The 12,209-nt window shown below is 43.8% G+C and overlaps 1 protein-coding gene across 5 annotated transcripts in view; it reads right to left on the bottom strand.

The window, feature by feature from the left end:
* The window catches only part of LRRK1 (leucine rich repeat kinase 1), a 73,152-nt gene that overhangs the window by 37,849 nt on the left and 23,094 nt on the right, over window positions 1-12,209 (bottom strand). For all 5 annotated transcript variants that reach the window (XM_072933985.1, XM_030281643.4, XM_030281640.4 and 2 more), the window contains 7 exons: window positions 11,591-11,739; window positions 6,714-6,940; window positions 6,096-6,223; window positions 5,796-5,959; window positions 4,941-5,078; window positions 1,260-1,372; window positions 70-146 (listed from right to left, as the gene is read on the bottom strand). In XM_072933985.1, the coding sequence (XP_072790086.1) occupies window positions 70-146; window positions 1,260-1,372; window positions 4,941-5,078; window positions 5,796-5,959; window positions 6,096-6,223; window positions 6,714-6,940; window positions 11,591-11,739 (996 nt within the window). The remainder of the gene's footprint in view (window positions 1-69; window positions 147-1,259; window positions 1,373-4,940; window positions 5,079-5,795; window positions 5,960-6,095; window positions 6,224-6,713; window positions 6,941-11,590; window positions 11,740-12,209) is intronic.

Genomic DNA, 12,209 nt, shown 5'->3' with positions numbered 1-12,209 from the left:
TGCTTTTCCTCCAGCCAAACTGCAGATTCCTGCTCACCTGGCATTGCCAGCACTCGCTGTGTGCCTTACCTGCCTCGGGGCCACCACGCACCCTGTTCTTCGTGGTGAAAAAGGGGATCCTCTTCGTTTTAAACCCCTCATCACTCCTGTGGGTCAAACAAAACAAGGACTCATGGGGAAAAGATCTTGGAAAGGTGCTGAGCTACATGGGGAAGAGCCTGACCATGCTCACAGCTCTCACACGATCCCACCTGCTCTGGAGAGATGGGATTGAAACCTGCTGTGCAATCAGACTCCACCAACACTTGTCCAGCCCTGTGGTTTTCTCCTGGCAAATCAACAGAGCTCCTCAAGGCAGTGCTCCCAGCTCCCAGGGCAGGAGCACTTGACCCCTGGCTTTATGGGTGTCAGGGTTAAGTGGTTGTCAAACAGCAAATTGAAGGAGTTTCACCAGAAGCGCTGGAGAACCGACCTGCTGCCACTGCCCGCCTTCTCCAGTGAGTCAAGGAGAAGTTGACCAACCAGCATGACTCTGGAAATGCACTGGGACATTCAAAAAGTAGTAATTTATCTTTTGCAACTGACACAGAAACTCCTAAGGACTCCAAAAATTATGTTGGACAGGCACCCAAATGAGAAGATATCAGCATGACACAACTCAGTGCAATTTTGGACATGATAAAGGACCTTTAACTCTCTATGTTAAACATCCCTACTGGAATTTCTAAACAGAAGAACATCACTCATTTACTGGACGATCTTATTAACATCAGTCTTAGAATCACCAAATTTTTTAGCTTGTAAATCTTCTCTATGAACTTGCAGCTGGTTATACTTCCATTTAAAAAACAAAGACTTTTCATTTTTTCCATAACAATACTCCCACACTAACTAATAAGTGCAATCCAGCCAGATGGTTTATGGTTAAGATATGATCCCCACAAACTTGTATTTGTAGTGATGAACCATACACTGGGCTGAAGAAATTCCTACATGCTCAGAAATTAAACTGCCATTATCAATAATCTATCCACATAATAAATGATACAGTGTGTTAAATGCCCAAAGAATTCAGCACAGGATAATTCATCACTGTCACAGACACACAATATACTTGGGGACATGGTATGTGGGTATCAATGCCTTCTATGCAGGTGATTAATTCTCTCCTGACACCCTTTGTGTTACACAAGGGATTTGGTTTGCTATTATTTCTTCAGCTTTTGTTTCCTTAGCCAAATCTTGAAAGCAACACTTACTTCCCAAGCTGGTTTTTTGAAAGATCCAGCGACTTAAGTTGTTTGCAATTCCACTTATCCTGCGAAGGCAATGTAACTAACTGATTTCCCAGCAGCTTCAGGGACACCAAAGCCTAGGAGAGGAATAGCCTGGAGTTAGGGAGCACCAAACATACAGAAAGAGCTTTTTAAGCATGGCTATTAAATAACAGAAATACGCAGAAAGTACATCTTATTCATCAGAACATCCTGTCCATGCTGCCCAGCATGCAAACATTTCCTCCCTGTCCCCAGCAAGTTCTGCACGGAGCAGCACCACTCACTCCAGGGAGATTATTGCTCCACTTGCTGACAGATGCACTTGGAAACAGCCCATGCAGGAGGACATCTTACTTCTTAGTGAGGAAACCTTTCCAAGTGGAAAAGAACACTCTGATTTACCAACACAGCATGCCACGTATGGACTACAAATATATGCCATAAATGTGTGTGTCTGTACAGAGTGGGCTTACACCTGCAGTACATGCACAAAATCAAGGTGCAGAACATGAACCATTTCACACAAGGAAAAGTTTTGATTGTTTTTTTCTGACATCTCTATTAAAATGGACAGGATTTGCATTCACTTTCTGAGATTTATACAAATTACACATCTCCTTTTTTTTTTTCCCTCCCAGCAGAAACAAAAATTTTAAGAACAAGTGATACTGATTGATACCATACAGTTAACACCACAGAGATAGGACTCAGCTGGAAATACCAAGTTAAACACAAGATCTCCTTTCAATTTAACTGAAATATAAAAGAAAAAAAAATGCAGTTCCCATTCAGCTTTGTAAACTTTATGCTCTTCCATCTGCCCTTAATAATGCTGAGGCTCAAACGATCATTTTCGTTTGGCTGAAAATCCAATTTTCCACTGAAAAACAGTGTTGTCTGTAGAGTTTCCAACCAGGTTTATCCAGCAAGTCCCCCCACCATGAAAAACTGAGATAAAGCAGAATGTCAGCTGAATTATCTCCTGCCAGAAGTACAGCAATATTAATGACTTACACCCCATGGAAATCATGTTTTACCAGCAGAGACTTCAGCATCGAGTGTGTTAAATGTTTTATGTGCTCCACATTAATATAAAAGGTTCATGCCCCTTTTCATCAAGCAGGATTAACAGGGTCTCACAAAGCAGTTTGTTGGCTTCCTCCCCTTTTTTTAAGATTGGAAAAATATGAGGTGTTCATGTGACATAAGTGATGGACAACCAGCAGCGGCTGGAATGGGAATCACCGTGCACAACGCTCCCTCTAGTGATGGAGAGGCGCAGAACTGGGCTTTGCTGGAAGGCGGAGGGAATACAAAGCTGCAGGCAGAGTGAGCCACCGAAGGAGAGGGAAAACTGTGAAACTGAAAACTGACAGCCAATGCTTTTACCATCATTCGTGCTCCCCTGGAAGGAGGACCCAGGCTGCCCTTGGCTCACGGTGTGGGGCTCTCTCCAAGTGTCAGCATGGGGCTGTGCAAGGACAATGCCTCAGACTTCTCCCCAAAACACCACCCCTGGGCAGGGGGAGGGAGCAGAGGGAGGCTGCACATCCCAGAATTAGCACAAACTGTGTTCTGTGGGCTCTAACTGGGGTGTTTCTTTTTCAGTCACTGTGTCTGTGTGCCCCCAGACACTGACCAAGGCCACTCTCCAGGGAGCTTAGAGCCTGGGCAGCTTCTCTCCAGTGGTTCTGTGCATGGGGGGAGAATTAGTGACTGTCAGCTGGCTGTGGTTCTTCATGACTGAAACTCTGGAGATCTCTAATCCTTTTAATTGCCTCTTCTCTCTAATTTTCCATTTTTACTGCTTTTCAGTGTGAGAACAGGGGCCTCCAGAAGGGACACGAGAGCAGTGGCAGACAGGGTTCCTTCACAGCTGCTGTCACAGCATGCAAAAGAGTGTGAGATGACATTTGAGTGAATGGATTGCAGCATCCAGATTAAGGTGCCTCAGTCAGGCCATGATGTGGAAAAGCTGATCAGAGTCTTATCTGAGTAACTCCACCCAGAGGTGGCCAGGTGTCTTCAGGAGAAGCAAAATAGGAAGAAGCAAACTAGTCTAGAGAACTAAGACATGGCTTGGTTGGCTCCTTTAGAAGGCAACAGCCAGGAAAGCTGAGGAGGTTTCTGTTTCTCTCAACACCACATTTCTGGAATACACATGGTATTAAGGACTGAGCTGGTCCCAGTCTTGAAGTTCCTCTGCAAACCATGCTAAGGCCAGAGATAAACTACACTACACTGCAGCTACAGTGACAAATGGCTGTCCCATGATATGTGCTTTCAAGTCACAGGCCTCCTCTGCTGTCTGCTTTTCCCAGGGAGAAAACAGTTCACTGCTCTTCCTACACAAAAATAATACATTATCTGTAGGAATACTTCACTTCCCATTTCTCCCCCTTCCCACATGTGCTTCTGGAGAGGGCTGGAGCATGAGCACAGCCCTGTTCACCCACAGCAACTCTACAATCAAGGAATAGCCCAAGCCAGGGTTCCTCCAGGGATGGGGTTTTACCTTCAATTGCTCACCACACTCTGGCTCTCAGGGCACTGAAAATACTTGGTATTTATTTCTTTTATGAATAAAATGCTGAAGAGATACAGATAAGAACTGACACTATTTAGTGCAGCCAAAGCTCACTAACTTTGAGAATATCAGCAAAGATTGTGCTGAGGTCCCTCCCTTTGCACTCTCTGAGCAGCAGCACCCAAGAATTGTGCCCTGGAAGCACCACCTAGTGTTTAATATATCTGCCATGGTGGCTCCCACTCCCTGGGATGGTTCTCAAAACATTCAGAGAAACCAAGTTTTGGAGACAATAGTCCATAGGATTTCTTCTGTTTCAGGAGAAATGCCAATTGGATACAAACGGCCACCAGAAAGCAAAACCAAATGTGCAGAGATCACTGGAAAGAACTGAGGGAACTCAACCCTCTTGCTCCAGCAGGAGTAAAAGGCACCTTTGCAGCAGATCCTGAGATCAGGACTGGACATGGATATGAACCATCACTTCTGCATCCTTCCTACAGAGGCCAGTAGGAAAAAGCATGGAACTTCTTCACAGATTTACCTCTGTTTCTTTCTCCACAAGCCCGAGTTTCACAATTTTGCAGGGAAGCTTGGAGGAAACCCCAAGTTCTGCTTAGTTTCACATCACCACTATGTGAAAGCAGAAATTCTGAAGAATTTTGACAGAACCCATGGATCTGTGGTGTCCGCAGGAAAGAATTATTTAATCTACAGCCTTTGAGATTACAGAGGTCCCAGGCAGCACTGTTTAGGCTATTCAAACATGTTATTTTCAGCACAGAAAGACTAACTCCTAATTACACAACACTTTTTTTCAAGAAAATGCACAATTATTTGTGAGTGCACTTGAGTACATCAATATTTCAATGGCTGGAGCTTGGAGCTACAATGCAGAGCTTGTCTTCCAAATTGTGCTCCCAAATTCTGCAAACCACAGACATCCAGAGAGTTCTCAGAAGTTCTGTGTCAGAAACTAGATCTATCTCACTGGATGAAGGCCTGAATGTGGTGATTCAGGGGGTGACAGCTAGTTCAAACCAGCACATGGGCTCCTACCTTACCCAGGCAGCTAGTTTCAGGTCTGAATCTGTATTAGGAAAAATAATGTGAGAACTATGAAGAAATGAACTTACTTCAAGTTGGAAGAGTCCCGCTGGAACTTCTTTCAGTGAATTCTCAGAAAAATCCACTTCTCTCAGGTGATTTTTCCAGAACACAGTCAATGCATCAGGTAGGAATTCTAGTGCGTTTCTAGAAGCTTTACAACATTTCTGGAAAACATAAAAAGCCCCACACTTACAGAGCAGTAATTAGCTCTTTAAATAATGTGTTAGATCAGCTGTCACATGTCAAAAGCTTTAATAAATTAATTCTAGGTGGTTTTTCTAGACACCTTAATCTAGATAAACTATTTGGCATGCAGACACATAGGTTTGCTAAGGAGATGCATTCAACTGCTGGTCAAATTCCTTGGTGGGCAAAAAAATTTCAAAAACTATTCTGAAAATCACCCACCCCCATTTGCTTTTCAACCACAAACAAACATTTCCCCAAAGGATACTGTTCCCCTGCTGCCCCTGTAAAAATGAGGAATAAAGTCACTGTGATGGTTGCTGATACAGATGTCCTAGTTTGCCAGGGGTCTGGGCAAAGCTACCTCTGGTGAAAGTTGGGTGTTTTGTAAAATGATCCTAACAATACTTCTGCTCAGTGGAACTACAGGGAAAATTAATAAATCCATGTAAAACACATTTCTAAAACTTCTCCACCAATGCCATCAACATGGTGACAATAGTGTGGAACCTCAGAAAGATTGGATCTGAAACCCATCAACCAAATTTGGTTTATGGGGCAGGGGCACTCCTACAGAACAGCCTTTTAAGCATCTGACAGCTTTTTATGCATCACAGTCAATTTTTTTTTCTTTTTTTTTGCATAGTTTCAACAGTTTTTTCAGCCTCTGACTCTGTCAGAGCAGTTCAACTTACCAGGGGGCAGGCCCAGGGATCTGGAAACACTTTCAGCTGATTTCTGGAAACATTCAGTATGTTTAGGGACTTGAAGCAGTATAGAAAAACGGTTGGAAGTTCCACCAACCTGTTGTCAGAGACGTCAAACTCCTGCAGCTTCCTTAAACCAATCCAATTAGTTGCTGGAAAACATGAAACATTGTGGCCTTGGTATAAGCATGAGAGCTTTTAAGCCATATAAGCCATTATTTTAACATTTTGGGGTTCTTCCCTACAGCCCAGCCTTGAAATGCAAGCCAAAAACTGGACTGTACGTACTGTTTTCCTCGTCAAATAACTTCTCCATATAGTTTTTGGAAGCGATGAGTTTTTTAAGGTTTTTAAGATGTAGGAATCCAGTAGGGAGAGTGGAGAGCCTGTTGCTGGAGACATCGACCTCAAGTAACCTGAGAGAACAGAACAATCTCAGTCAGGCATCAGTAAAACACTAGCAGAGCCTCCTGTTGCCACAGACATCTGTTTTACCAGGACAGCTTCAGTCCTGAATGAAAGCAGCTGAAGTGTGCCTCACAAGGCAAAGCATAAAACCCTAATTAGAAAATTAACCCTGCCTGGGAACAGGGAGAGGTGCTCTGGATAGACAGCAGATTAAATCTTTGGTATCAGCCAGTAAATGTCACTCTGAGCCATCTTAGAGGAATGGGGCTCACCAGAGCTGGAGAAAAGCAGAAGCAACATGAGACAACACATGAATAAAAGTCCCCACAACTGTCCTAACAACAAACTTAGAAACCCTGAGAAAGCAGAGGGGCAAATCCTAAGCTAAACCTTGCAGACCAAGAAGCTGCTGCAATGTGCTCTGCCCTTACAGAGTCTCCCTCAAGCCCAGCCTGAGGCTGCTCTCCCTGCAGGCTCAGCTTGGTGTGGAGCACACACCTGGTACAGATGATCTCATCAGAGGACTGCACACTGGGTAACTCTGTCAGCTGGTTGTCAGCCAGGCTCAGCTTCCTCAGGTTGATCAGCCCCCATGGGATCACGGAGGGGAGGGACACCAGGCAGTTAGCAGAGAGATCAAGCTCAGTTATCTGACAGGAGATATCGATCAGCCAGTCTAGATCCACCCAGGGCAGTTTGAGGTTTGACCAGTTCACACACAAAGCCTGCATGTGTCAGAGAGAGAAGAGAAAACCACATTAGTGAAATCCCAGTTGGTCTCAGCCTGTGCTACACCACTGGGAATCTGGCAGAGCAGAGCACAGGCCATAAACATTTTGCTCACTTTCCAATCTGCTTCTAGGAATTAAACTGACTCAGAGATGAAATCATGCCTGGATATCAGCAGCCCCTGCTGTATCTGCTCAATGATTTCACTCCAAAGACCATGAACAAGCTCAAGCAGGGAACCTGGACCTCTTCACCAGTCCATATTATTCAGGGTCCAGCTTGGCCAGAAGAAAGTGTGAACACAGAGTGGTCATCAATGCAAGGAAACAACCCAAGGCTTCATTTTCAAGATCACCTCATTGCATTCCAATCCTTGTCCTGAAATGCACATTTAAAAAATTATATTTCCAAAATGTTTTCATAAACGTGTTGGTTTTGACATTACTCATCCCAAAACCAGGCTCAATTGACTAATTTTTAATTCTCCACCAGGAGGCAGCAAGAACCCAACAGCAAATTTAATTTGCTTTCTTTTCCAATGCCCAGTATTTAGCTCTTTGGACTTTTAACCCCAAATTTAGAATTCAAAGGAATGTATTTGAGAAAGGGAGAAAAAGAAAAAGGAAACAAAGGCCTATCTCAAATGCTTATTTGAGACTCAGGACTGGTCATGTAGATCAGACAGTTCAAATGTTTTGGAGAATGGAACAAAGGGTAAGTACAAACAGATGCACTTTTTAGATATTGACAGTAGTTGTACTTAGTGTAGACACTGTGCTTTTCAAACCTTCACTTGTGATGCCTCAGGACAGCCCTGCAAATACAAATGGAAATATTATGCCCATTGTGCCACTGGAGAAACCAAGGCAGGGAGCTCCAGCTGTTTGTTCAAAGCTACATCCACTGCCATGCCACAAGGCACCCCTGTGAATCACAGCAACCCAGAAGCAACAAGAAATCAAACTAAGCAGAGTCTCCACTACCACTGCAAATTGCACAGCACCCAATGGGAGCTGCACTGCAAAGCTTTCACTCTCACACCAAACATATCCTGTTTTACTGCCAGATTTCCCATTCTGCATATTTAACAGTTTCCTGCTTAGAAACTCTTGGTTTAAATTCAGTATTCAGTTTTCTGAACTATTCTCTTACCTGTAACATGTACCACAAATCCCTTGGCTTAGAAAAAAAGTACTTGTCCTTGAGTACACAAACAGTGCAGTAAAAATACCACCTTACAGCCTTCTTTTAGGGGCTGCAAGCAGGACCTTGTGTCTGTGCTGCTCCTCTTTGCAGACTGATAAACCATCTCAGTTTTGCATTACGATTGCTGTGTATCATTTCCCTCAAAAATGCAGAGGCATGGCCTCAGGGTATTTAATATGATAAGGAGATACCTGTAGAATGCAGATAATGACTTCTCAAACCACAGACAAGATTGTGAAATCCAGCACCTGCTATCAGTGCTGTGGGTTGGTGTCCTGTATCCAAGGCAGCTTTTTGAATCCCAGCAATCAGTGCCCTCCTTCCCATCCAGAGACAAGGACTGACAGTCTCTGCAAACTGGGGACCAGCCAAACCTGATTATCTGACTTAGACAGTGAACCAAATTCAGCTGGTACTACTAACCTGGTATCAGTGGAGTTACCTTAGGGGTTTGGTTGGCTCAGGATTCTGCAGTGAAAATGTTAATTAAGTGAAAGAAATCCCGACAGCAGTGCCACAAAGAGAGGGGATTTACTCCCCAACTCATACTTCATCATCTGCACTGTTTTCCCAGAAAAGCTGTTTCTCTGATGCCAAAGGTCTGTGATGCCAAACTCGCAGTGCTCAGGGCTCAGCCCAGCCCTTCTCAGTCTGGGGCTGGTGGTGAACTCTGTGCTAAACCAGGGACAGAGTTCAGAGGATGTTAGCTCAGGGCCGACTGCAGGCAGCTCACTGCTCTTCAGAAGGCCAAGGAAAACCTCTGCAGACTCCCCTCTCCTGCCAAAGGAAGAATTTCTCAATACAAGCCCTGAGGACTAAATTGAAATCTACTGCAGCAATGCCAAGGGATGCACTCAGGCAAAGGACTGGAAATTGTGCAGGAGCAAGAAACCCCACTGCTCTTTGGCAAAGGATCAACTATAAATATGAAAAATATTTACTTAAATCTGAGGCTGTCTGGTAAGGTGATTAAGAAAGGCTGTTGTGCATTTCTCCTAAATGACGTGACGTGCTCCAGAACCTCACTCCTGCTGCAGATGGGATAATGTGAGGACAGGGATCTGCTCCCTCCATCAACAACCCTGCTCTGAATCTTGTGTGGGACTGCTTCAGGGCTCTGTGCTGCTGCTGATGTAAGTGAGATTACCAGGATAAAGAAATGAGAGGAGTATCCCACACACACACATACATTTGTATGCTTGAATAGAAAATTATTGGTAAAATATTTCCTAGGGAAAATACAGCAGACAAAGCTCTTCTCTGGCCCGTAATGGAAAAAATAAATATATCTCACACTGCACACACTGGAAAGTTACATTTATCTCTCTGATGACTACATCTATTGAAGTTTGGAATCTGTGTCTGGCCACTTCATTGCCAAGGCTCTCTTTGGCATTTGTTACCTGTTCCTGTAAAAATGGATCACTTCCCCTCTTTAGCAAAACTGTGGTTTGCTGTGGGTATAAATTTATGCCAGGAAAGAACACAAAAAGGAGAAACAGATATTAGAAAAATGAGATGTAACTTCTCTTGCTCGAGAAAGGGCAGCTGAGCTGGGTGCAAGGGCTGTCTGGAAGGTGTGGCAGCCAAACCAGCTCTCAGGCACATTTTATGCATAACTGCATTCACTGCTGCAAAATCGATTGGAGCTCAGCTGTGCTCAAGTGTTTCCACTCAGAGATAGCACAGAAGGGACAAACCCTCCTGAAGTTCTGGGCTCACTCTGAAATGATCACTGCTTGGTTTGCCCTCCCTACCCAAGGGGAGAACTTTGTGACACCCAGCTGGCTGCCACACAGCCCAGTTTTGCTTCCTCCCAGTGCAAAATTCATCTCAGGATGAACCCTCTGAGACAAGGAGACAGTGCCAAGGCAGTTTGTCTGCAGCTGCCACAAAGTTGTGTTTTAAGAAGTTATCAGGGTGTGTGAGTGTCACTTCCCAAAGATCTGAGCTCTGCAGACAAACTAGGACAGATCCTCCCAAATCTGTCCCAGTCTGCCAAAATGAATTCAAAAGAAAGCATTAAATAAGCAAACATATTAAAAATAAACAGCTACTAGGAGAATCAAGGTCAAGATTCTCTGCTTTTACTCTGCTTTTTTCCTTTTTCTTTTTAAACCAGGCCCTTCTGGCAATTAGCTGATGTTTGAAGACTGCTCTCTTCTTTGCTCAGGGTGTGACAACAGCAAAGCTGAGTCATTTTTAGAGCAGCTAAGTTAAATATTTCCAGCAAATTCACATGGAAAACAGACCTCTTCCCTGTGATTCAAACATTTATTCCAAACTTATTCAAGCTGAATTCTCCAGTTGGATTTCTTTTTTCCTTCTTAAAGACATTTTATCAACTCTTATCCACATCTAAAATTCAGATTCTTTTTGTTTATCTGTCAACAAAATTAAGAGTAGCACAATGAGTGTTCAAAATCTACTGAGTGAACCTAAAGAAGTCAAGTTCACTTATGTGGTCTAACACTCAGGCTAACAATAGGAACCCAGTGAGAGGATTCTGGCAGAAAAACAGAGAATGGAGAAGTTTGTAAAGCTACTAAAACCTCTCTCCTTATTTTTACTTAACACCAAAGCAGAACCAACAGCCTGCAATGCTGCAACCTGAGCAGACAGATACTCAGCTGGATGGATGAGGGATATCTTTTCACTGGAAAATTTTTGTGACCTGATGAAAACTGTAAGCATTGAAAGCTCAGGGATCTGATGCTTCTATTCAGTGTGAGTTAAACTACATGTTGAGGGAAAAAAATTAAAATACCTGGTAATAAATTGCTGGAGAACAGTATAAATAATACAAAATATTGTGTGCCCCCCTATAAAGTAGTAACAATACCAGTGCGAGACACTTTTTTACTGCTGAGGATCTGAAGTAGGGAAGATACTTAGTAGATCATTGCTTTGCTGATGCTCCTTGTTAACAAAAAGCCACCCAAGCCCATTTTTACCTTTGTCTGACAAAGAAGGGTTCCCATGCTCAGCTCTGTGCCATGCCAACACTTGGGGACACCACAGAGCTTGTGGCATCACCCTGCAAGCAGGGGGCACAACAAAAACCTAAAGGGAGTGATGACCCTGGTGGCACAGAGGGGATCTGTGTTAGAAGCAGCTCAGCTTCTTCTCTTTAAGGCTTTGGACCCAAAATTGGTGTTTCCTTTCCCTAGCACACACTGGCTCACACGATGGTGTTTAAATTGCCCCACAGAAGCTGTTGCTGTGTCTTGCACAGTGATGCCATTCAACGCCTTGATGTTTCACACCCTGTAATTCAGCACCAAAGCCACTTGCAGGGCTTTCAAAAAGGGCAGCAAACCACAAGGCTCTTAGTCGATGAGAAGAATCAGCAGCCACATGGCATGCAAGGACAATTATCAATTATTAACATGATGCCCCTTCAAAACAACATCTCCTCAGGCAGATAAATGGTTACTTACTGTTTTTGCTGGAGCACTACCTGGTAGTGGGGTTGTCTCAATGAAATACTTCCTCAGAAGGTGTTTGCTGGATTCAGGACTGTCCATCAGGATGTAGGAACAAAAGAAAGCTCCATTCCGCAGCAAAAACACGGCTACATCTTCATTCCCTTGGGAGAAAAGCAGACTGTTTGCTCCCTTCACATCGGGTAAATGAACCAGCAAGGAGCTGAACAGAAATCCTGGGAAATAACCACTTCTGAAAAAAAAAAACAACTGTGGGGGTGTGCAAAAAGGAAACTGAACTGTGTAAAGGCTGTTTCCTCCAGCAGCAGGACTCAGTTTGGTCAAACTGAGACAGCAAAGACACTGTGTAAAAGTGCTGGCCCAGGCTCTTTCTTTTTTCTCTTTATTCCCATCTTATTAAACTATGCACACAGCTGTCCTTTGAAGTGCAAATTATTCAGCCTAAATCAAGCATGTGTCCCAGAGTGTCCATAACAATAATGCTTTCACTTGCAAGGATTCTGGTTTTAAGGGTCTTTTCCCTAGGAGTTTATAGAGGAAAGTTCAGCCTCTCAGTATTTAGAGCAATCTAACTTCCCAAGGCCCTGACTCCAATTTGGCTGAGTCGACAGAT

The sequence above is a fragment of the Taeniopygia guttata genome, chromosome 10 (genome assembly GCF_048771995.1).
Source record: "Taeniopygia guttata chromosome 10, bTaeGut7.mat, whole genome shotgun sequence".
Lineage (NCBI taxonomy): Eukaryota > Metazoa > Chordata > Aves > Passeriformes > Estrildidae > Taeniopygia > Taeniopygia guttata.
The sequence above is the reverse complement of the archived record's forward strand: the minus strand, read 5'-3'. Positions and strand labels throughout refer to the sequence as shown.